The following is a 27,140-nucleotide window of genomic DNA, read 5'->3' as shown; positions in this document are numbered from 1 at the left end:
GAAAATGTTTAAAATTAACCCAGCTACCATCTGCGAAAGTTTGTCATAGAGCTTGTAGAACATCCTGTGTAACCATGTGACACATTTTTATAGCATTCATGAAAAACATAGTTTTATCTTAAAAATAGTGGAATATATATCTGACGTAATAAAATTATCTTTACTTGTTGAAATTTCTCAATATCTGACTCCAAGAAAAGTGTCACCAAATTATTGCGCAACTTATTTGTAATTTAAACCACCATGTACAACTAACAGTTAATTATATTCCTTAAACAATTTAAACCCTGTATAGCAATAATAAACGTTTCAAAATAGTTATTTTCAAAAAAGAAAATTTAGGTAAAGGAATCCTGTACCTATAAACCAGTTATTATTGGTTAGTTGGTTGACTAAAAAATAGACACTTGGAAAAGCGTTAACCGTAAATATTGTTTATTTAATCATTGTATATACGGATAAAGGACTGCTCGACCTGTACGGACTGTAAGAGTAAGAACGGTGAGCATCAGTCACAAGACAGAGTAAAATGTAATGGTGCCCAATCTAGAAGGCCGCATGCGGAGTGGTGCCGAGGGCCTAAAACTTACAAGAGGTCTGCCCCAGTACCAAGACTTGACTTTCTGCGTCCACCCTCCCAAGCTCGACCGGAGGCCGCCGAGGTACCCGCTCTGCAAACACATTCGAGCCTTTATGCACTCCTAATACTCCATGGTACTTGGACGTACCATTGCGTACCATTAGGTACCGTTGGTCAAAGAACTGACACCATCGCTTTGTTTGTACACGGTAAATTGAATAAGAACTTTCTGGTTGTCATTTTTCCAAATTGGCCGTTGATTAAACAATTTCAGAGATTTCTCGTGTGAAGACAAACAGAGAAAGCAAAAAGTAACAGTTTTTTCTATCTTGATTTCTAGGAAAACTGTTATCCTTAAGAGATTGTAAATGAAACACAGTTATGATCAGTTACTTAAGAATCACTGAGCATACAGATTTCAAGTCTGATAGTTAGAAGTAGAGTTAGCAAAGGAACCTTTAGAAGAAGAATGCCTTTTTTCGCTTCACTTTTTGGTCCATTTGTCCTATTTTACGTGAAAGAACAGCACTGTAACAAATTTCAGTGATGCTTGAGTAGCTGATCAAAAACTGTGATTCTTTTCTGTGAAGAATACAGCCCCTATGGTTCAATTTGATAACAAATTAAACTGTTGTGTTCAAAAACACGTAAATTACTTTTTTTACTATGCATATTTTGAATTTGTTTTCTCTTTTATTAACTTTGCTTGACTTGTGCTTGTGTTCTTGAGTTCTTGAAGAGAAGAGATTATCAATATAAAAAATAATTCCTTCAATAGTTTTAAAGATGTTTTAATAGTTTTAAAAATTATGAAACCAAGTGATAAAAGAGAATTGTGTTCATAAATTTTCTGAAGAAAGAACAATAAGATTTATTCAATTTATCTTGTACATCATAGATGGTGCGGCAGTATTTTTGTAAAATTCAGTATATTTCTCTTACTGGCAATAATTAAAAACAAAAGTACCTAATTGTTGTAGCAAGTATAAATATAAAATAATAGCTGCTGTAAATTTTAATTCAAATTTTTGTTTTTAATTATTTATTATTTAATATCAGTTTGGAGGAAATTAATAGAACTAGTATGGCTGGTTACTTCAATTTCATGGTATTTTTGAGATATTTCTTGTTCACGATACTGCGTCACATTGATCACATGATCAGTGTTGGAAATATTGTATTAATTTATGCTATTTACCAAATTCAGTTAAAGATACAAATATTACTGATATTTATCTGTCTAATCATTTAATTATTAACTGACCACGGTACATTATCACTTTCTTAAAATGACCAAAACCAAACTCGAGTTATATTTCAAAATATTTGCATACAAGAATATACTTTGATTAAAATAATCATACACAATTCATAATCGTATGTTGCTGTACGTTACTTGTAGTGCAATTCGTATTTATTTATAAGAAAGCAAATATTTAGATAATATGTCTTTAAAACGCTATAACAGATAACAAAATCTTATACGTGTATCACCTGTAGAGAACCAGAACGATTATAAAATAAAACGTTTTAAATATACGATCTCATCCAGCGAAGTACTACAAGATAGATTTAATAATGAGAAGGTACCAGTAGTCATACGGTGTTGCCATACTTACTAGCAGGATTTAGAACCCAAAACGAAACTAAAGAATATTTTATGAAAACATTGTATAGGTCTATATTTTACGAAATACAGTGTTTATTAATATAACATGACCATAATACTTGTATTATTATAACATAGAAGTTTGAAATACCTATAAAATATTGTGAAAAATGGTAGGATAAGTACTTAGAGGTTGCGAAATTCTGTAAATATGACAACACTGTAGTACCTGGTTTCGAGTCCACCTGTGCAGGTGTGTCAATCACGCCTCCACCTGACTCATGTTCTCCTGATAGAAGGATACCTAAGTACCCACTTTCAAGAGTACCACTGCTTTCAAGTGTTACCCAGGACTCGTCACCGGCTTACCTACCTATGAATTCGGTGTGACGTGTATGAATGGTAGGTACCTCGTCGGGCACGGCGTTGTAGAGAAGCTATTTTTAGAGCCTTTTACTAGAGCAGAGACTGAACCGTGGTTCATCATATCAGAGAGTTTTACGACGATTGGACGGTGCAGTTTGCAGTTACAGATACAGATTGGATACTAAGAGATAATTGATCCTCGCGGGGATTTTGCGAATACCTTGCTTTGTTATTAAGCCGTAATAACAGGGTGTTCCAGCTATAATTTTCGATCTGAAATCACTCCGAGAAATATTGTTTTTACAACAAACGCCGGAAGGACGTTTTTTATTTTTTTTTAATATCGAATATATGCCTAAGGTATAATTTGAAGTCAATCAACATCGAAGCATTCGGAATCAATTAAATATTTTTTATTTAAAAATAATAAACATACTGTATAGTACACTATAGCCTTTTGCTTGTTATACTGACAAATTTTAGATAGCAGTTCACTTAGAAATAAATTCCCAATGGAAAGTTTTAAATGTTAGTCTCCATTACGGAAAAAAGAAATTATTTGGTTAACATCTACATATTGACAACTAATATTTGAAATGGTTGTAGGCACTGTAAGTTAATTTAGAGTATTTATTTATAATCTCAATTAAGAAAACAAACTATAACATTATTAAGAACTTAGAGTTAATTGGTAATATAAAAATATTTATTTATTTAGTAAAAGCTATTTACAATAGTTATATACTATATTCAGACAAAAACAGTCTCATTTAATAAATCTTACACATAACTCCAGTATATTTAACAAATACTTTTACCTTTAGAAAGCATTTTATTTCGCCAGTCAAATAATTGTATAAATGCCTTAATAGACTTAACTCTGTACCTATATTATATGTTCAGCGTACCTCATACAACACTTTTAACAAGTAAGTTTTAAGATAAATAAGTACTTAATTTTTGGTTAGTTTTGTAAATGTTTTTACTTATCACTTATTGGCGAATAACGATTATAACTAATTATTGTAAGTATAACGAGAATTATTTTATTTTGCAGTACTTGTAATGCTGAATTATTTAAAGAAAACTACTAAAAAAGCGAATTTTCGCAATTCAAATGTTAATAACTTTTTTTCCTGATAAAATACTTTGTCAGCAAATTAACCTGTGACTGTACTCATCATTTAAAGTAGGCCTGTGTAGTTATTTCCGGGTTATGAAGATTTGACACAAGCCGAACCTCTACCAACTGGACTTTTGGAACATATATCACACTTGTTTTTAAGTCTTTTGGTATTTTTGTGAGTGTACTAACAAATATTAGTTGTAAAAAGTTATTTCTTGAAATATGATCTGCAGCATTTTTCTTTTTTAAACCAAAAGGAACTTTCCATTATTCAAACTTATTGTATATCGACCGTACTAGTCATATTTTCCTCAATACTACTTACACAGATAAAATTAAAATTCTCTCTTCTAAAATCAGAAGAGTGTTATTTTGATATACTACATTATCTATTTTATGCTTTTTTGTTTTACTATTTGCCACATCTTCCAGATATTATGTATTCTTATGCATCTGAGAATATTTTCTTTTAATTTAATAATTTAATTTTAATTTTAATTATCGCTTTATTACTTTTTCGTCTATAATCTGAACAGTCCTCAATAGTTCGTATCAATTTAAACTTTTTACATGTAGTGTCGAATTTATTTTGCGCTGCTTTTATTTTCATATTAATTCATCATATTTTCCTGATATACAGTTTTATGCCTTTATGGAACAATTTTATTTACAGACGAAATGTGATTTATAAAATTGTTATATAACATAATCAAATCAATGCATTCATATTTCCAATATTTGCTAATTAATTCAACTTTTATTTTATTTGTTTCAATTTCATTCTGACTTTTAAAAATTGTTCATACTTGCCATTTGATGAATGATACACTGTTGCTGCCACAAATACTTTATTATTTAAATTTAAATTTATTTTATTAGTAAATTTTGAATACGTCATACACGTTATTTGTAACATTTTCTGCTTAGACCAGAGTGGACCTGTTTTGAGGTGGATGTGAGGGGGGCAAGCAAATTTTTTTCCGGATTACCTTCAGTACAACCCACATAATAAAAGTGTAGATCCCTAGATCTAGGCGAGGTCCGGAACATTTTCAAAATTGCTAATGTTTAAAAAATTTAAAAAATACCTGTTTTATCTGAGTTTTTTACTTATATCTTGGAACCTTTGCATTTTCGAAGAATATTGAAGAGGAAAAAAAGTTTTAGAATTGAATTTTGCACAATATACTGTAAGTTAAAAATTTATTACCGATGTTGCGAAATAGCAATAATCGATGAAAAAAAGGCAAAATAATCAAGTTGTTTATAATATTATTTTTAAAATATTTTAAATGCTCCGAGGGCATTCTAATTTTTTCGTAAAATAATTTTTTGAAGAAAATGTGCGAATTTTCAAAATGTTGCACAGCCTCAAATAAAGCATCTAGATACTTGAAAATTTCTTCGCATAGAAAAGACAGCTCAAACTTTCAAATGGTTTTTGAAAAATTGAAATCGGTTGATTAGGACGGCTACAGTAAATTTTTAAAATTAAAACCCTTTTTTAATTTTTAAACAATTAGATTACATTTATCAATTTGCAATTTAGTTTTATCAAAAATTATAATTGTAAAGTACCATTTTTTCTTAATTTTATTTGTATTTAACAAAAAAATTAATGTCCAAATAAAAATTATTTCTTTTAATTTGTTTAAACAAAAATTATTTAAATAATTGTAATAACTATAACTAAATCATTCATATTCAGTGTTGAAATATATACATAAACAAATTTTGTCATTGAAAAATGCAATACCATAGGGTAAAATATACAGTATATTTGTATGTGCAAATTAGACAGTTGGCATTACGATATTCGAATTCCCTAGCTCACGAGACATCGGATTAAAAAAAAAGATCGAAATTGGTACATTAGAAACCGAGATAATGCAATTTTTTTCATATCTTCGCATTTTGAACCTCCGAATTCAGTCTCGGAGTGAAAGCCCCCTCCCCCACTTTTCGTGTTTTGAGTCACTTTTGGCGCGTGTGAGCGACAGCTTTTCCGCTGATTTATCTATGTTGCCGATAGCTTATGGATATGAAAATTTTTCCAGATTAGAACACGGAAAAACGAAGCCACCGAATCAAATTGTTTATAAATTAACGGTAAATGCCAATAAACTTCGACCGCTTATATCTCGAGAACCAATAAATTTAACTTTTTTTTTCTTTAAAAGAAGCGTCTTTCTTAAAGTACTAGTACTTTAAAATTATAATTTTTGAAAAAAAACTTAGTTACAAATTGATAAATGTTTAAAAATAGAAAAAAAAGTATGTTAACTTTAAAAATATACCGTGGCCGTCCTAATCAACCGATTTCAATTTTTCAAAAACCATTTGAAAGGATGAGCGGTCTTTTCTATGTGAAAAATTTTTCAATTATCTAGATGCTTTATTTGTGGCTGTGCAACATATTGAAAATTCGAAAAAATTTTTCAAAATTTTTTTAAAAAAATTATTTTGCAAAAACTATCGAACCGATTTTAATGAAATTTGGTGTGTTGTTTGATTATACTCTATAGTTTTTTTTAACAAAATTAGAATGCCCTCGGAGCAATTAAAATATTTTTAAAAAATTATCCAAATAACTTGATTACTTTGCTATTTTTTCATCAATTATTAGCATTTTCCAACATCGGTAATAAATTTAAACATTTTTAACTTCCAGTATATTGTGCAAAATTCAATTCTAAACTCTTTTCCTTTTTAATATTCTTCCAAAATGCATAGGTTCCAAGATATAAGTAAAAAACTCAGATAAAATAGGATTTTTTAAACATGTTTACAATTTTAAAAATGTTCCGGACCTCGCCCAGATCTAGGGATCTACACTTTTATTATTGAGTTGTACTGAAGGTATTCCAGCAAAAATAGCTTGCCCCCTCTTATATCCAAGAAGTGGGATATTTCGACAGATCCGCCCTGGTCTAGTTTTTATTTAACTGGGCATTTCTGCCACACGGAAAACAAAAATTAAACTTATTCGTGAAGTCATAAAAAGTATGAACGCACAAGTGATTTTTTGTCTGCATGTTGTATCTCTGAGAATTGTAGACCAACAAAGTAAGGGATTACAATGCCATGGCGGCAATAAAATAATTTTATTTATCACCTCAAAACACATCGACACTTTCAAAGAGACTTTAACGACATTCCCATGCCTTAAGTGTACGCTCGAAAGTATATAGAACTCCCCGTCTTGTCGATAAAATTTCAAAAAGTATCCGCTTCACTTTACTCGTTCCATATCGGAATTAAAGAGGTCAAACACCAACGCATAAATCTGTGCAACAATGAAGAACGCATTCGGCGAATCGGGCCTATTTTAACAATTCGCCATGGACATAAATTTAGAAACAGAAAGCGGAAAATCACCTGGAATTATACACGCCGAGAAATACGTCCCAATAAACTTCGTTTAATAATACAGGCGAATCAGAAATTAATTTCATCCTATCTCGGACTGAGTTCCTCGTGGTGTGCATAGGAGATAGGACCCGAGTTATTGTTATTACAAAGGGCGACTGACAATTTTAATTAAATGCACGTTAGAACGCGATTATTTACCTTTGTTTAGATCCGCGTAGGAGGTTCCGAGAATTATAGACCTCTATATGCACCATAGGAAGATGATTTAGATAATTGTCACGCTTGCCCGTGGCACAGCTGTCTCTGCTGCTGGGAGAAAAATTAAATTGGAACTGAAATATCACCGATATATTGCTTACAATGCTTACATCAATATTTTAAAAGATCAATGACTATTTTAAAAGATTTCAAAATTATTTTAATAAAAATATGATACCAATAAGCCAAATAACAAAGTCTTTACCTCTTAAACACCTTTATTAATCGCATTATTAATATTGTGACGGCAAGATTTAGGGATTTTTTGTTGCCAGTACCAGCGGTGCAATGTTGGTTGTCTAAGCTTGGCAGTCATGTGATTTGTAAACATGTATGAAGGCTAATACCTTTTTGCAGGCTGAAGATGTGACAAAATTAATGTCACGAAACTAGTTGCGATTAATAAACAGATAAAGACTATTATTTGCTTTTTGTGTGTTGATAACAACATATTTTTTCTTAAATATGTCATTACTGTAATAGAATAAGTTGGGGCAAAGATTTTAAAATATTAGGCAAAGGGGAAAATAAAATTGGTAAAATTGATTTTAAAGAAATAAATTATAAATTGAATAAGTGTGGCCAATAGAAGTACAGTAGATGGTTGAAATTGAGGAAGAAATGATAAAATAAAGAAAAATTTGTAGGTATACGATCAATTAAAATTTTCGTAAAAAATGAATTTCAAACAAAATTTAAAGAAATATAATGTAATAAAGTAGGTATATTCGAAATTAATAATGTAATTGGTAATAAAAATTTGGATTACTAGAATTAGAAAGTGATTTTAAAAAATGTGTGGGACATGAAAAGAAAAAGAGTGAGGGGAATTGGGGGAGCTGATAGCTAAAGTTTTAGAAAATAAAATGTTCAATAAAGGAAAACCATTTATAAGAGGGAGTAGAAGAAAACAGTCTCAAGAAATAAATTAATAGAAGATTACGGACAATAGAAACTTAAGAAGGTCCAATAACAAAACAAGGTTAACTGTTATAGAGTATTACCCAGTATCGAGTCCACACAGATCTAATCCAAGTCACCGACAGGGAATAGTAATATAGACATATCAGCAAGGAAACAAACAACAAGGATTTATATGACAGATGACAAGTCAGAAACAGAATTTGTGCTGACAGGTACAGGAAAGAAATAGAGGAGATAAAGAATCAAGAAGAAAAGAAATTAGCGTATTAGACAGTGGTAAATAGGTATAAGTAAATCTCTAATATAATACAGACTTGTGTTAAATTTAGTATTTTAATCCAAATCTTGGATACTGTTATTTAGTTTAAGTTAGAGTAGAGGAAGTGGCGTAGGTTTAATTTAAGAATACTTCTATTGATAGAAGATTGAAAAATTTTGGTTAAATAGTAAAATAAATTAAGTGTTAGCCAATCACATAATTTTTATTTAAATTGTAAATATAGTGAATCCGAATAATTAAATGAATTAGAAATTATTTTTACGAGAAATAGAATAACTGTGTTCAGTTAAAATTCGAATATAATTTTTTGTCTTTTCCTTCTCAAGATTAAGTATCTAAATTCATTAATCAGTATAATATTTTAAAATCAAAATACTAATCTCCTCAGAACCTTACCCTGAGGTAAGACTACTCATATTAGATTAAAATTTGCTTGAATCTTAACTTATTTTTTTTTTTCTCAAACAAAGACTTTCTCTATAAACATAACAAACAAAATTTGAATTAAATAACAAACTATATGCTCATGTGAGCTGGCGCCCAGACAATAAAGAAGAAAAATAGTATCCAAAGAAGAAGAAGCGAAGCAGAATAAGTAAATATAGGTAAGAAAATTATCATCTCACAAGAATTTATAACAATACATGTATACAATTGCCTTTGATTGTTGTTGAAAATAGGTAGAAAATTTATATTTAGGGAACAAGTTGATATGCTACTTGTGCTGGGTTTCTGCGAAGGAAACTGTAGAAGTGTGGAAGAATTGTTAAAAAATAATTTTATTACTGACAAGTTTGAAAGATAAATTTATTGCCTGCTACCATAGACCTTATAAACTACTGGACTTGCCCAACTGTAATTTTGCCTATATAAACGGCAATCGCTCAGACGTGTGCGAGAGAGATGGAGCTAGTAAGGACTTAAGCTTCGTTCACAGAATTTCATCTGCAGCGCGCTACATTTAATTCATCCAATCAGCTAGCTATACTCGATTCCTTACCCCTTTTTTCTGTTGGGCCGTATTCAAAGACTAAAAATAATATAGATACCAAAGGACAAGAAAAATTCATTTTTTCCAGTAGTGTAGGTATGTAAAAGTGTTTATTATTATTACTGGCCTAATGTAACAGTACAATATTTGAATTGTTTTAGCTATAATATTCCAAATGGTTTTTATAATGCTTTATTTATGTAGTTCTCCATTTATTTTCCTCATATCGTAAACTCGATCGGTTAAAATTACTGCAAGCTCTTCTGACGTAGTTGTTTCAAATATTTCATATTTTCTTGCTTTGCAGAACTGTATAAATTGAAACTATGTCGATGCTTTCTTCGTTCAACATATTATTTGAAGAGAATTTTTGCTAAGCATATTTCAGTTAAAACTTTTTCGTTATATTCGGTTCGATGTTAAAAAATAATTTGAAGAGTAACACATTTAAAAGCGGCAAAATTTGGACGTGAAAATGACATTTTAATTTGAGGATGGGGGAAATAATATAATCTAATAAGTTATCATCGGAGACAACTCTGCTTGGTCAATATTTTCAGAAAGATGCAAAAAGTATAAACTTCTTTCCTACCTATGAAATTAAATTTTTTCTCCAGTTAAACGTCTCTTTATGCATTTTATCGCAGAACACGATTGCACCGTATTTAGTTTTTACGAATCTTTCACATACACTAACTAAATCACACAAAAATTCAAGAAATCAATCGATAATGTCAATACATGACATTTACTTCAAAGTTTGTTTATGGCATTTTGTAACGGTATACGGGTAACGGTACCATCATTTGTTTTACCGGTATTTGCCTCAACTAGCTTCATCTGCCTTGCACACATCAGCTCGATTGACCTCTCTTTCTAGAGCCAGTCCATAGTTTACTAGGTCTATGCCTACTACTGACTTTTTGATTATTTTCTAATGAACGCTGTTTTAATATTGTGTCAGTTAATACGGTTTTTCTTGAAAACTGTAAAGTATTTTAAAATTGAACAAGAGTAAAGAAAAATAAATTAAATTCTGCTGTGAATTAATATGACAATTTTTCAATTCGGTCAATAAAAAAAGTTCTGGACAATTTTAAGGGTGTCATTCCCAATGAACACCTTGTTGTGCTTCAATTAACTTTAAATCATAGTCAAGGCAGACCAGTAATAAACCTAAATCATGTACTAAATTTGGTTCCTCTACGGTAAAGTATTGCAGATATATTATTTTTTTTCGAAATTTAGGGCCCCACTTTGGGGGCTAATAACTCCTCAGGGGTGTAACTTTGTATATAGGTAAGTTTAGTTAAATTACAATATTTTGGACACCCCTACATGCACCTAACCTGTGTCGGTTCTTATGCGAGACACCCTGTATTTTAGTTTTCATAAAAATTTAAACGGTAATTTAAAATATTCAGAAGGTATTTTTTCACATTATGTTGCAAAAAGAGGATATAATAACATACATCGTGTTCCATTATGTGTTTGTGTTTTATTTTGTTCTATTATAGTCTTAAGTTCGTGTGGTCTAATTTTATTGTTCTTTTGACCACCTTTTAAGCATGCCAGTAAAGTTACTGCCAGTCCCAAATCTGGTAAAATGCGAGGGAAAAGTGGTCTATCTATAGAAATCTACTAAACAAATCTGCAGCGCACAAAACTTAGCTGTTAGTGCATACTTTGTTTTTTAAAGAAGACTTATTTGCCGATTTTGGAAGAAATTCATATAAGTGGAAATTTCTCAAGAACGGATAGAGATAAGTAGCAAAAATATTAGTCGAAAGGGAATTTAAACCTACGTCCAATGATAAGAAGAAAAAATCGTAGTTCCATTTGAAAAAAATGCGTTATACGAGTTTGGATATTTTGAAGTTTAAGGTGCCACAAAATCTGCGTCTTGTAAGAATAATTTCCTTTCCATAGCCCAAATGATAGAGAATTTTACGCTGAACCGAATGAGGAAATCCGTGAATCCACATCATCAATAGCTTACAAGATATTTGATGTTAAAGATAATAATGCAATGGGAAAAATTTGCGAAAAGTTGAATAACTCGGAAACGAAGCGTCCTTGTATGGTATACAAAGTCACTCTGAAATTTAGCGAGGCATAAAATGGTATAATATACAGGATCTTCCATATAAAAATCTAAAATTGGTTAGCGCTCAGGCTAAACCCAACACCCTGTATAGTTGAAAATATTTTACAGGGATGAACAATAAAAATAGAAGCAACTTTTGTTTAAAAATATTTATTCTAAAGCGACTCATAAGGCAGCTATGGAACGTTCAAACTTAAGTGGAATATACTGTACGTCCAAAAATGTCTCTTTTCCAAAATACCCGGCGTTGAAATTCAATTTTTTTGTTTTCTTTTTTTTTTTTTTGATATGTTATTAATGTGATGATTTCTCTATCTAGAACCTTAAACGATTAAACTGCCTATTGGGGCCCTGTTATTAAAATTTAATCATCACACCAGAGGCATGCATATTGTATTCAATTATTTTAAAAAGTAATACGCACGCCACTCATATTTTTAATTTTGTAAGAATTTTTGTAATTTTCGTCCATTACCTGACATAAGATATCTATCTCTTAGCATTTGGAGCTTAGCTCTGGAAAAAATGCCACTTTTTAATAATAGAAATATCTGAAAGTCTATAACTTGTTTCGAGAATTAGTAAAATGGTAAAACTTTAAATACTAAAATACTGACAGTAAATCAAATGCTGAAAATAATTGTCATTCGTTATAATGCAGGTCAACCAATTCTGGAGTTTTTCTATGGACGCAATTAGAGTAGTGTGTACTAGCTGCTTCAGGTAACGCTGACAATTAAAATCCAAAAGATTTATGTCTGGGGACCGGGGTGGCCAAGACTCCCATCCGATCGATCGATCTGGAAATGTATTATTCAGACACTCCTGAACACTTAGAGTAAATTGTAAAGGCGCCCCATTATGAATAAACCATAAGAAACGTCTCGTTGTCTAACGTAAATCTTCCGGGAATTCAGGTAGCACATTAATAATGAAATGATTGGGATCACCATTCAATTGACTTGGAAGAAAATTTGTGCCGATCAAAAGCCCGTCAATCATTTCAGCCCACACATTGAAGGAAAATGTTAGCAGGTGTCTTTGTTCTAATATGCAGATTTTCTTTTTTCCACATATGGTTATTTTAGAAATTGTTGATACCATCCCTTGAAATTTGTCTCCTCCATGAACAGAAGTCGAGAAATCGAAACATTTAATCATCATAACATCTTTTCTCATGCCAGTGAAACCAATTAAATTAATATGGAAAATTATGCATAACAGCTTGAACTTGCTGAGTGTTGTAAACATACTATAGTTATAGCATCTCTTTAAACGGTCCATTAGTGCTGAGGTGAACCTCGTTGGTACTGGGTACGTTTTCTGCTACATGAAGAACTCTATCTTGTTCGAGAGTCTATCAGTTACATTTCTATTTTTTGAGAACGTAAAAATCTCTTGAATTGTGAACATATTTTCATCAAAATTGGTGCTAGAGTGAAAATGAAAAACTCAGTATAATAATAAGCCACAAGGCTAATGTACTTTCATATGGCGCTCACAAAATAATTTAGTTGTAAAAGAGGAAGAGTTTGCACCATCAACAGTGCTGGACATTGAACTGATGAGTAGCAATGATATCCTTGAAAATCCGTATATGATAAACGGACAGCTTTAACTCGTTTTAGTGTGTGCAACTAGAGCTAAAATTTCCACAATCAGAGAAAAGTTCCAATCGCACATGTATGGTCAAAATTTTCTCAATTTCCAGAAATGTTTAATGAATCCATGTTTCTAGGAAGAAAGAGGGTAATTCTGGTTATCTCTAAAAAAGCAGTGAAGAAAAAAATAATGAATGTTAAATGACATAAACTCTAAAGAAAATTTAATTGAATAGGTTTAATTGTTCCGTTTCCACGAAATTAACAATAAGCCGTGTTATAACAGATATCAAGATAAATGTCAAATAAAATATGTCAAGCGGACTGTCGAAATTTCAAAAATTATTGTTGACCACAAATATTCATAGAAACAAAAATGGCTTCCAAAGTACGTAAGATATTCAATTGCGTGAAACCTGCACTAAATTACATGCAAAGGCTGAGCTATTCCGTACAAACCGTAGCCCAAAACGAGGCTCCCTGTGATCTGAAATTCGACGATAAAGTGGCAGTAATCACAGGCGGTGGATCGGGCATAGGGTACGAGATAGCTAAGGAGTTCCTTAAAGGAGGTATGGCTTTCGTAACGATCGTGGATAATAATAAAGAAAAATGCTCAGGCAATGTCAAAAAACTGACGGACAAGTACGGAGAAGATAATATTTTTTTTATGGAAGGGGATGCTGGAGATCCGGAACAAATGGACTACGCCTTTAGGAACACTGTGCTCCACTACCACGCTATTGACATAATAGTTAATAACGCCGGCGTGATGAACGACGTGCAGTGGGAGAATCAGATCAAGACCAACCTGCACGGATGCGTCATCGGGACACTGCTCGGGATGCAGTACATGTCTAAATCCAGCTCTGGAAAGGGCGGGACAATTGTAAACATAGGATCGATTATGAGTGTGATACCTTCCTGCGGATTTCCCATATATACCTTGACTCAATACGGCATTGCAGGAAAGTATAATTAAGTAGTTTTAAACGATTTCATTTTGACACTAAAGGAGAAAGAGGAAAGAGCAGTAGCATATTTATAAAGGTTACTAGTTTACATGCATCTGTACAGTGTTTCACTTTTCATGGAACTACTCTTAAGTATATCTCTCTTATTTAATATTTTACCATGAAATAATTACCTGCAAGGCGATTATTCTCATGCTAAATTTAGTTTTAATCAGAGGGTACCTAATTTATATAACATTTCGATTAACTGTCTTTTCCTAGACATTTTTTCTTACTTCTTTCTTCTCCTTTCTTCTGTATTCATGTTACTAAAACCCATGCAAAACTATCAAATTTCGGAATGGTCTAAAAAACTATCTGTTTATTTTCTCGAATAATATTTTGTCTTCTACCCCATCCTTCATTTAACTGTAAAATATTAATAAGAATACTTAGATTAGCTTGACAGTTATCAAATTATCATCTTCATATTATTTTGATCAAACAAATTTAAAGAAAATTTGATAGTTTGACATAAAAACAATGTACAGTTTGTTCCATAAGAAACCGACGTTATCGGTTTAGAGAAAAGTAGTAGAAAAAATCTTTATGGCATGTACACGAGATGGTGTAATGGGTCCTTGGAATTCATCATGCTTATAGGTTATCTCGAGAAAGACCAACCCTTAGATGTTAGAGACAATACTAATACCATGCTTTTCTAAGCAATGGCCTATCTCATTTTCTTATCGTATCTACATTTCTTTATATAGGATGTCACCTCCTTTTCCTTGGTATCTGGTACGCCATCTATAGCTTGTTCAATATTGTTGTTAGTAGGAATATGCGTTTCCCCTGAAAGCTGATTTTAGGTGATGTAGCTCCCCGTCCAAATGTTCTGCCAGGCAGATAGTGCGTGTTCAATGCTCTAAAGTATTAACGATATTTTGTTTCTAGGCCAGATAGCTCAGTGTTCAGTTACTTGCGCATGTGGATTAGTGTCTAAATGCTATACCCTAGGATAGGTTTCTTCTTGAACCGATCTAATGTCCTTAGTAAGGGAAGGATACTATTTTCATTCAACTCCATGGTGAATCTGATATCCCTTTTTTCTGGTGATGTCAGCTTTTAGCTAGGTACCTAACGTGTGGCTTGGCTGTCTGAAATACTGTCCCTTAGAGTGTCATCCGGTTTCTTATTGACAAGGATGTTTGGAAATGAAAATATCGTTTTCTGTTCAAATATGGTGAAATTGATGTTTGAATTGCTGAGCTTTTTTACGAAGGCTTTCATATACATACTGAAATTGATCCTTAATGAAGAAGAAACTCCATCTAGTGCACCAAGTTTACTAAACTATCGTCCTTATTTTATGCGATGAACCTTAGATGAACTTCTTCATCCAAAGCTTATTTTATTGGCATTTTTATGAACAAATTTGGTGCGCTGCTCTGATGCAGCAGGAAGACCAGAAGTTTCTAAATACATACTTTAGTTGTTTTTTTTTTCTAAAAATATTTTTCATTAATCGATCGTGGCGGTTCTTAGTGGGACATACTATATTTTATTTTGAAATAATAGTACACACAGGGTGTTCCAATATTAATGGGATCAATATCGCACAGCCTTTGGCTTTGGATTTGGGGGTTGTCTCATTTCTGTGGTGTGTTTTATATTTTTTAATATAAGAAAATTTATCTAAATCAGTTTTTTTTAATTACTTTATATACAATTTAAATAAAATTCGGTATACTACTTGCATAGGTGACATTTTATGACATAATAATCGAAATCTTTTCGTTTACGGAACTAGTAAATACCACTACCTAAACATATTTCATATTATTATTTTTCCTATTCTTATTTTATCGTACAGACGACTTTTTAAAATTTTTCCTCTCCCAAAATTTTTCTCTTTCAAGCGGTTTTGGCTTAAACAATTTATTCTATTAAATATCAAATTTTATTCAAATTCATAATTGTTATCAAAAATGTTTTTTCGAAAATAAAATATAATTGTTTTTAAAATTTTGTAATATTTTTACGTATGTTTCTATCTTCAGATAAAATATTTTTTACTTATAATAAAACTCACCTCAAAAAATAACCAATAAATTTTAGATAAATTGAAAACATTATAAAAGTTTTTATTACTAACAATTAATAGGTAAGATTTTAATAACAATTAACAGTTTTTGTGTTAATATGTCTTGAGCAAGATAAGTATGTATATCACAAACAGTTGTAGGTACATATATTTTTGTTTAAATTTTTCCGGTATAAAAACTTTTTGTTTAGTATTAAACCTTTGTTAAATACGTCTAATTAGATCTGGTAATGTCAAGTGTAGGAATGTTAAAAAAATTTGAAAAAGTTTCAAAATAATTTCTTAAATGAAAATACATAAATTTGAATTTAAATATCAATATATAGGAAGAGTAAAAATTGCAACAATTTAATAATCATTTCAAGTGTACCATTTTTTGCAAATTACTTTCATAACTTGCTTTCATCAAGTTTAGTGTTGACTGTTGAAAACAATGAAAAGTATGACAATATGTGTTGCATTATAGTTATTATAGTTTATTTTATAGTCGCAAGGATTTGAATTTCATAAAGACATAGTTTACACAATGAAAAATCTGAGATGACTCACGTATTTTTTTAAATGAATTTATATGTTTTTGAAAATAATGTGTAATAAATTTCTAATAATTTTCTTAAACCAGCGTCCATCTACAATTACGAGTACTTGACACATAATTGCGAGTATTTTGTTTTAATTATTTTCAAAGGAATCAAATCTTTAACGATAATTATCCCAGATTTTTTTTCTCGAAAACAGCTAGAGATAAGAAAAATTTACAAGAGGAAAAAAACTTGAAAAAAGCCCTCTCTTTGGCAGGTCACCCACAAAAAAATATGATTGTATTAGTTTTGAGGCATCAATATATCATTTCTGACTGTTTTGGATTACCACTTAAAAAAGTAACATCTTTACAGAAATATCAACATACCTAATTTCATTTTAATCACAAAACGTGTTTTAGCGTTACTTGGTAAAACTATATTTTTTGCAATTTTTGATAGACGTAAATTTAGTTAAATCATCCTATTTTGATCCCAAGAATATGTAGTTGTTCCATGTGTATTTAACATTAGGCCACCCTATATAATATTCCTTTATTGTTGTTGTTGCTGTTAGCGTTTTTTAATGAATTTTTAAATTGATTTAATCCTGAGAAATAGAGAAAAATATTACATCAAAATAATTTTATCATAATTGCAGGCTTCTCAAAAGCTCTGGGCTCCAGTTACTTGTACGAAAGGACAGGAGTTAAAGTATTCGGATATTGTCCCGGCCTAACCGACACGAAATTAATGAAAACCGCTTCCAGTAACGCCATAAATCAAAACTTTGCGGCGGAATTTCAGAAAGAAATCGACGGATGCTTAATTCAGAAGCCCGAGAGTGTGGCGCGAGGTCTAATTAAAATCTTAGAAAAGGCAAAGCCTGGAACCATATGGATCGCCGAAAACAACGCAGATCCTTACGAAATGAACTTCCCGACCGTGGGGAATATGAAGGAGAAGAAAGTTAACGTCCAGTGATGTGTCAGTAGAGTAAATGTTTTGCTTTGTTGTGGGTGAAGATAATAAAACATTCCGGTTTATATTTGGAATTTTATTCATTAAATAAAAATTAAACATTATGACAAGAGATTTTCAAAAAATATGTATAAGGGTATTTATGTTAGATTCTATCCTTCTTATTTATTTCTTTTTGACTTTTTGTTTAGAAAAAAAATATAAAGAACAAAGTTTTAGGAAACTTTTTTTATCTCATAGAAATTTATAAAAAGAACCAATTCATTTATTTTAAATAAAACATCCTGTATATTTGTATTTTTTTGGATTCCTGTCTTTACTGAAGTTATAAATGTTCAGTAAATAATTGGGCAATACTTTAAGGCTAGCTTCCTTGGAAAATATAAGTTGATTTTATTTCTTTAAGAAGTTAGGCCTAAGAAAGTTTTTCTATTTTATTTCTTTACTATAATTTATATATTTTTGGGATAATTGTATCCAAATTTTATAGAAGTTTGGTTTACATTTCCGAAATTCAATATTGAAATATTTTTCTTTGAAATCGTAATAAAATTTCCTGAGAAAGTCATCTTATAACCTTTTTTTTAGATAATTGTTTCTTTCTTTCAAAGACCGTGAAAATAAACAATATTCATATTCATTAACCAACCTATTGTTTAAAATGTCATATATCAAGATAAATAAAATTGATTGTTACATCAAAGAAATAGAATATTTTGAAGACAATTTCAAACACATCACCTCGCAATATTTCTTTGCCAGACGAAATTATTACACTCTTAGAGGCTCTCAGTTAAAAGGTGTTGAAACTGACTGAAATTAATTAAAAAATAACAGAAATATTTGGCTACTGACCATAAATCTCATTTCTTAAAATTATTGCCACGAGCTAATAAGCATGATTTTAAGCGTTGGTGAACATTATCTCATATGCGTACCATTAGGTACCTACCCAAGTCGTCTGTCCAAATACCCCATTGAAAATCGACAAAATTTGATTCATACATCTGCAAATGAAAAATTCTAGAGGATTCATATCGTGACATCGCGCTGGCTAATGCACAGGTACATTGAATCCTATCCAACTATACGGAAAAAGTCACAAATAATTCGATAAACATGCCGAAAAGCACCGCCGTGCATGAAAAATATGTTTGTATGTAAGACAAGTTATGAATTATATATTTTTTATATAATAAACCCTATCGAATACCACACATTTACTGAAAATCGCTGCTGGAAATATGAATTATGTGAGGATTATGAACATTCAGTATTCAGTCTCTTATAAGACAGCATTCGTCTGTGAAGAGAACTATGTTTATATGATTTGGTCGTTGTAATACTTACTGCCGAAACCAACAACAAAATTCTACACGTGACTGGAAATAATTTGCAGTTAAAAGCCCTACACGTTGTGCATGATAAAGGCAGCAACGACTCCCGTGGCACATGCCACGCAGTAGTATTTGAAACATCTATTTCATGTGCAATATCGCGGGTACTGCGGTTCGGGTTGAGGTCTTTCTTGTCCAGGATCATCGTAAGTCATTATACCTCTGTCTCAAATCTTTGAACACCGTTTTGCACTATTTATTCTAGGATTAGGCTGTTTTCATTGGGGATAACGATTCGCATAGAGCGACAATTCATATTTAAGTTACATTTGCACTCTCTGTGCATTAATATCATTTTCGCTAATTCTCGATTTGAATAAGGTATTTTGAAATAAAATTTTTAATATTAACTTTTTATTCCATTTATATACCTAAAAACACGTAAAAAAAAAAGAATTGCGCCCTGCCTATGCAATTAACCACATTGAATTTGACCTAGTTATTGCCTTGTAAACAGTTGATCAGTAGATTAAGTGTGGCATGCAAGGTCCGTCTAAGTTTCACGTAATAATTATAGACTAATTTTCTAGAACGTATGACACTTTGGACTACAGGTTGCTTAATGAAAACTGCTGATTTTTATATCCCCTATTGCTCTACTGAACGAATGCACTTATTTCATATACACCCTAGATGTTCTAACTGCAGACAAAATATCCCACAATTACGTCTTAATTATTTTCGCGCCACGAATTATTTACGCATATCTACGCTGCAAATTTTACTCCATAACATGTACTTAGGAAAAAAGGTTTGGGTGATTGTCAAACGCCAGATCTGTGGAGGTGTGGAATTTAGGTAGACACATTCTACCCCACTATGAAAAATAACTATAGGACCGTATTACAAAAATTGTGTCTCAATACATCAGTAGTAATGCTGTAAGTTATCAAAACTAGTCTTTCTCTGGTGAAACATCATCAAGTAGAACTTATATATCTTGTATGTCATCAGAATTCCTTATTAGACCGTTATAGTAAATTACGAGCAGCAGGTAGCAAACAGCAGACACATAATTAATAAAGTACGAATGTATTACGTAAAATGGGATGGTTAGTTCATAACCATAAATTTCCTATTAATGACGTAAATATTTCTCATTAATAATCTTTGATACACAACTATTTCGGGGGACATAGTATAGTTCTACATTATTTACTGTATTTGATTCTATGGCGTCCTTGATAGGCACCACAAAATTCAGTTTTGGATATTTTCAAAGATTATCGACGCGAAGAAAAATAATAAATAGATATTTTTTCTTCTAATTTGGTACTCAAACTATATTTGGAGACAGAAAAATAATTCGATATTATGTTTTCGACAAAACGCCCCCATATAAAATACACAGCAGGCTAGACCTTATGACGATGGTAAACATTTTCGCTTGATTCCGCCAGCCTACACACCTGCTTCTAGTTTTTGACAAAGAAATACTCTTTTAGTCGGCTTGTTGTGTCACGTTTTCATTTTCAGTAGTCTGAAGAAGTCTCTTTGCTTTCTAATCTTCTAGAAAGTAATGTTAGCTCAAATATTAATTGTTGGGTTATCACAAGGTACATTAAAATTTTTTGTTACATATGAAGATAAAAATATGCTGCATATCTACTTCATAGTAATGCGAAAATTAATATATAAACAACGGTTTGGATAAAAGAAATGAAGACGATATAAATTCCAGAAAATTTTGTCTATTTTGCGTAAAATGTACTGGAAACTAGCATTAAGTAAAATGTTAACTAATTTTTGACGAAATTTTTGCAGTTTCAAAAATCATTTCCATTTTATTATTACCTAAGTCCTAGGTTAAAACTGCATAATTAAAACAACAAACAGTAAAGAAACATGAACAAAATGTTAAAACTAATTTGAGGTTTGTTATTACGCAGAGATCTTAATTAAATATTAAATGACATTTAGTAGATATCAATATGTTACCGTGCTGATAATATGAATAGTGTTTATTGTACCATAAACTTACTGCATTAAATTGCACTGTTTGGTAGTTGGTGTGGGACTTGTAAATGATAGTTGACAACAACGTAAGAAATGAAGAAAATGTGATTTACTGATAACACGGGATTATATACAAATAATTAAATTAAGTTTGAGTTTATGGACATGATAATAAAACATTTTAAGATACTATAGACATTTAGTGTTACTACAGTGTAATTACACTGTATCTAAAAAAATTGACTATGAACATCAGATAACCTCTAATTCAAAAGTCAAAGCAACTGCGATGTATCTGTGCTGCCTTTAAATCCACAATTTTTTTGTCATCAATTTCCACCAACCTTTTCGCCATTTCTTGCAAAATGATGAAATCACACCATTGTTTGATTTATAAACACACGAATTTTATGAGCTGTGTCACTAATTTTCTAATACGACATATCTATATACCATTTTATTTGAAACTTGATTCATAATTGTTATAGTATTAATACGAACTATTTTGATCGTATTAGAAATTCTTTATAGTTTGTAAAAACAATACACAGACCCTGTAACATACACAGGTAAAGATGCATGCACGTTTAATTTTTGTTTTTGTGAAAATAGTTGTAAAAAAGTTGTATTATCAGTTAATCGCTCTGGCGAAAATGGAACACTGTATCTCAACAACAGGAACATATGCAGCATATGCAATTCTACATATTTTCTATTACTATAACAAGCACCAATATTTTTGGACATATGGATATTGCTATGATATTTCTTAAAATTTCATAATGTAACATTATCAATAAAAATATATATTATCTATACCCAGAATAAGTATTTATTAATTTGGCATAAATTAAAATACACGATTTTCGCTTTTGTCTTATTTAAATAAGTTATTATTTATGCCGCCTGATAACCTTTAGAAAGTAATATATGAATACATATCCGCCCAAACAAATCTCATTTTTTACAGTTTGTATATTGTGTTCCATTTTTCAAGGACTTAAAAATTGCTTTTACTTTCTCCATCCGTTTCAGAATATTGTTGCAGATATCTGTATAGAAATTTAGTGTTCATCATTTTTTAAGTATCACGTGTTAAACAGGTACCTATACAGCACATTATCTTATAAGCTTGTCAGTGGTTTATTGTAGTAATTTTTCTTTAAGAAAGTGAAGTGCGTGGTCGAAGAAAATTATTGATATTAAAATATTTATTGTCTAGAATTATTTATTTGTGACGTAATTTTGTTTACATTAACTGTATGTATTTACTTACTTGTAATAAACTGGGTGTAACGTAAAGGTTGGGAATAAATTCTTTCTGGTTTAAAAAGTAAATTTTTCACATATGAAGTTATGCTCTACGGGTTTTATTTTCCAAGCTACAGGGCGCTAAAAGTTTTAAAAAATGTAGTTTTTCTCCAATAACTTTCGAACATTATAAGATAATAAAATAAAAAAAAAAAAAAANAAAATAATAAAAAAAAAAAATAAATAAATTTTAGCCTGATATTAATTTGATAATCTCCTAGTAACACGAAAAAGATTGACTTTGTAAGTTACTCAGTGGCGTGCGTACGGATTGTACCGTAAGGTTTTACGAAGAAAATTGTGGTAAAAACATGTTTTTAATATTTTTTATGATCCACTTTTTATTTTAAACAAAATTACCCTCTTGCGTTTTATTTCTAGCTCTTGTAATTTTTCCGTAAATAAAACTTTTGTAAATACCATTTTTCCCACATAAAAATAACAAAAACATTATGAAGTATGCTTTGACTCAGCCACCGAACATGGTCAAATGGGCATTGAAATAAGACTTTTGCATGAAAAATGATATTAAAAAACTAATTTTTTTGAAATATTTTAGTGCTCTGTAGCTTGGAAAAGATAACTTTATTTTCCAAATACAAAGTGCCACAAATATAGAACACATGTTATGCAACTTTTTGGGGGTTTGTTCTACTGAAACCCACAAATTTTCATTAAAAAATATAAGTACAGGATCAAAGAAAATTGTGATAGTTTATTTGTGATACCTACAATTTTATTTGTTTATGCTCATTCTATTATGTATTTAGTTTCTAAGATTTTTTAGTTATTGCTAATAATTTTTTTATATGTCTATACCAAGAATAATGTTATCTTTTTTGTTTAATTTTCAGAAATATCGTACTTTGTCTCAAGGTTGTTGCTAGATGTGGCAACAAGCTTTTTATGTTTCATTCCATTCTGATGATGAAGACAAAAATGAAACAACTGTTGTATCAGATAAGTATACACAATGAATTGAGACATTAGTTCTTGTTCTAGTACTGGTATTGCAAACGCAAATTTTTATCTTCGTAATATCAAACTGAAAATAACGACTATATTGTTTTGAAATAAATACAAATAAAACTTGGAGAATAATAACGACAGAGAATTTATGATTTTAATACTTTAATACCGTACTAGATTTTAAAATACGGTAATTAATTACAACAGAGTAACCTGCTCAAATCTCCCAAAGATTTTTCACCCCCCCCCCCCCCTCCCTATTTTATGTCTTGCTTCAATCCACCATTTGCAATTCGTGATGTCATAGAACTTTCACTTTAATTCATCTGTGTTCATCAGACATGAGGTTACTATATTTTTGTCCATGAATTTTTTTCTCGAAAGCTAGGTACAACCGTACAAAAATAACTTCAGATTCGTGTTCAGCACCCTCAAAAATAGGGGGATAGGAAAACTTTTGCGACGATTTGGGCAGGTTGCTCTATTGTAAATAATTACCTAAAATACTAGTATCAGTTGCAAGAAATAAGAACAAAGCAAATTGTAGACAAATATATTAAGCTTGTATAAAATCAGAGTAACATATGATTTCACATTCTATCAATAAACGAGAACAATTTCCTTGTGAAAGTTAAAATTAATGTTTCGGATAAATATTATTCATCAGGTTTACTTTCTTTGCAAATATCTTTCAGGGTAACTGTTCGTGCGTAATAATCACAATATGAAAAATTACTTCATTAATAGTATATTACGCAATAAGTGTTGTAAAAAGCATTTTACGCACGAATGGAAAAGAAAAGTTACGACGCCGCGTAGCGGCGAGTGCGTAATTCTATGAGTGCGTAATTGCATTACACCACGTATTACGTACTATACTTTACCTACGACCACTACTTTAAATGCTTAAAAACACACCGTCTGCGATCAATGCAAGATTCCTCTTACATCATACGGTAAAAAAATCGCACAGCTTGGTAAAAATATAGCACAGTTTTCCTAGCAACCGCCAAGCAACGGTCAATACAAACAGTATTGTATTGACCGTTGCTAGGCGGTCGCTAGGAAAACTGTGCGATTTTTTTACCGTACGTAATAGGAATCTTACATTGATCGCAGACGGTGTGTTTTTAAGTATTTACAGTAGTGGTCGTAGGTAAAGACTATTTTGGAAGACATGTCAAGAACATGTTAAGAAGGTAAATAAGGTGGATGGAATCAGCTGAAAAAAGCTACCAAACAAATATTATCAGGAAGTTCTGTGAAAAAAAAACGGCCAGGGGATATGAAGCGCTTGAACATATAAAAAGAAAAGTGATGTAACAACTTCGCATAGGAGATATTTCCTCTTTCCCAGATGAACATCAAACAGAATTAGCGTGACAGCTTGTTTCAAAAGTGTCCAAAATCACTCACGAAATTGTCCACAGAGCCGCAAACCCTTCCAAACACCTCAAGCCGCAGCAACACATCTGGAGGGCCCGATGCTATTGGCAGAACAACTATTCAAAATTTCACCTTCCATGGTTCTCAACCTGGGATTCAAGACCTAGCTGTCTTATATAAACCTAGAAAAAAAGCAAGATTTCATTAGTCAAAAGTCATGAATCGGCTGATTCTGAAGAGGCTCCAAACCGAACAGCAGTCTCCGACAGCTCCGCTATGAAGTTGGATCAAAGGTCAACTCTGAGACCTTATAGTTCTATAATCAGAGCAAGTTTCTAGCCAGTATGTGTACACGATCCGAAATCAAGCGTATGCATTGCTTTTGGATATCTGGAAACCGTCTTTGTTTGTTTAGAGACAAATATGTCTCAAGGATTTGCTGAAGAACCTGAGAAACAGTTGTTTTCGGATGCGTTGGTCGAATTGCAACTTTAATTACGTAGTTGAATTGTACACCATTTCTTTACTTATAATGTACCAATATATTGTAAAATTACAGTAATACACTTTTTTCCAATTCAAAACATTGTTAAAAATTTGTTACGATAGTACAGTTTGAGACCTATGTAGATCAGCAATGTAACAGTTCTATTCGCTCAGGACTTTCTGTGTATATGGCGAAGATCCTAACGAATACAGTCAAGCTTAAAAGAGCAGTGCGAAAATGGCTTAAAGACAGTGACATAGACACAGAAAAAGTGAAAAATGTGACCAAAGTGTAAAAGAGTGGTCAAAAATCTTAGGTATTAAAACATTTTAATTGAAAATGGTTCAGCCTTTCTATAAAATCTTTGCCATCTCGTGAGTGTATCTAATATCAAACTTCTAAGAACAACCAGCCAAAATGTAGAAAGATTGACTAGCGCGACGCGTTCTCTATCAAGTATCTATAGGGTGTAGGAAGTTTGACTGCCATTACTTCAGCATGAGATAGAGTAATCATAAATGAACAAAAAAGTTGTATATTACAGGGGCGTACGATTGACAGTTTTCCAAATACAGCGAGTATTAATATTGGGGAGTTTCATCACAACGTGACAACAGCGCTTATCCTGCTGATGCACACTACGTGTACACGCGGCAGACGTGTCCCATGGAAAAAATATAAACAGCTGTTATTGCGAAACGTTTAGTAAAAACCTCAAGAAAAGGAAATAGTGGTACCTACACAAAAAACAATCTGACACGGTCGAATCCAGATACCAACTGAATTGCGTATTGGTGGTTGCTGGACACCTTAGTACTTCGTGTTAATAAACCGCCACGCCGTTGTCACATTGCTCGATATGAATTTTAAATTTATTCCAACGCTAATTATATTTTAGAATTAGCATAAAGAAGTTCAAAAAACTGATAAACATTGTATTTTATGGTATTCTATGCACGCAGTTATGTCAATATTCCTTAATTAATCGAACTTTTGTACATCAAGTATCAAGTTGAAAATTTTGATAATTTATTTCTCGGAAATGGTTGAGTTTATCGTCTGTTAAAATTAAGGCAGTCAAACTTCTAACACCCTGTATAGAGTAGATGGTGTTATGAGTGAGGCGTCTGATAACTCCACTTATAGAAAATATAGTACTAACTTAGAATGAAATGTAACATATGAATAATGAAACTGTCATGGCGGCGTCACATGTTAGTTAGCTTCCAAAATAAAAGATGGCGCAGAGAATGCTAACCCGGTCATTTTGGGTTGGTTGGTAATGCAGTTTGAACTTTGCACGTATTTGAAGTTTGGTTTTCGTTATCTTTGGTTTCTTTGGTTATCCTCCGAAAATTGTAAATTATAGTATTGCAAGAATTGTGTTTATAATTATTTAGTGCTTAAGAGTTTTCGATTTGTTATTATACAGGGTAGGAAAGTACCGATGGTCTATCTGAAGTTACGTGAGAGCGATAAAGTAAGCCATAGAAATCCATGCGATAGAGAAGGATGGCTATAATGAAGGCCTCTCAGGGTCACCGCCCGTTTCGCCCTTCCACAAATAAGATCCACTTCTTATTTGTGGAAGGGCGAAATGGGCGTTGACTATTAGACGCCTTCATTATAGCCATCCTTGTCTATCACATGGATTTCTATGGCTTACTTTATCGCTCTCACGTAACTTCTGATAGACCATCGGTACTTTCCTACACTGTATTATACTGGGAATATGATGTGTAAGTTTTAAGCTATAAAGTTTTATTAAAAACCAAACCCATATCTTTACGAACATTATGTGGAACACTCATACTCATGTTACTTATATTAATTGATTAGAAAATGTGTAATTACATAT

The 27,140-nt window shown here is 31.5% G+C and overlaps 1 protein-coding gene across 1 annotated transcript in view; it reads right to left on the bottom strand.

Moving 5' to 3' along the window:
• Positions 1-590: 590 nt before the first annotated feature.
• Positions 591-27,140, bottom strand: part of LOC108910935 (whirlin) — a gene marked incomplete at its 3' end in the record, with an annotated part of 217,167 nt that continues 190,617 nt past the window's right edge. Inside the window, exon 13 of the mRNA XM_018715708.1 lies at positions 591-671. Coding sequence (XP_018571224.1) covers positions 591-671 — 81 coding nt within the window. The remainder of the gene's footprint in view (positions 672-27,140) is intronic.

This window comes from Anoplophora glabripennis, unplaced genomic scaffold, assembly GCF_000390285.2.
Source record: "Anoplophora glabripennis isolate ALB-LARVAE unplaced genomic scaffold, Agla_2.0 scaffold338, whole genome shotgun sequence".
NCBI lineage: Eukaryota > Metazoa > Arthropoda > Insecta > Coleoptera > Cerambycidae > Anoplophora > Anoplophora glabripennis.
This window is presented reverse-complemented; position numbering and strand designations above follow the sequence as displayed.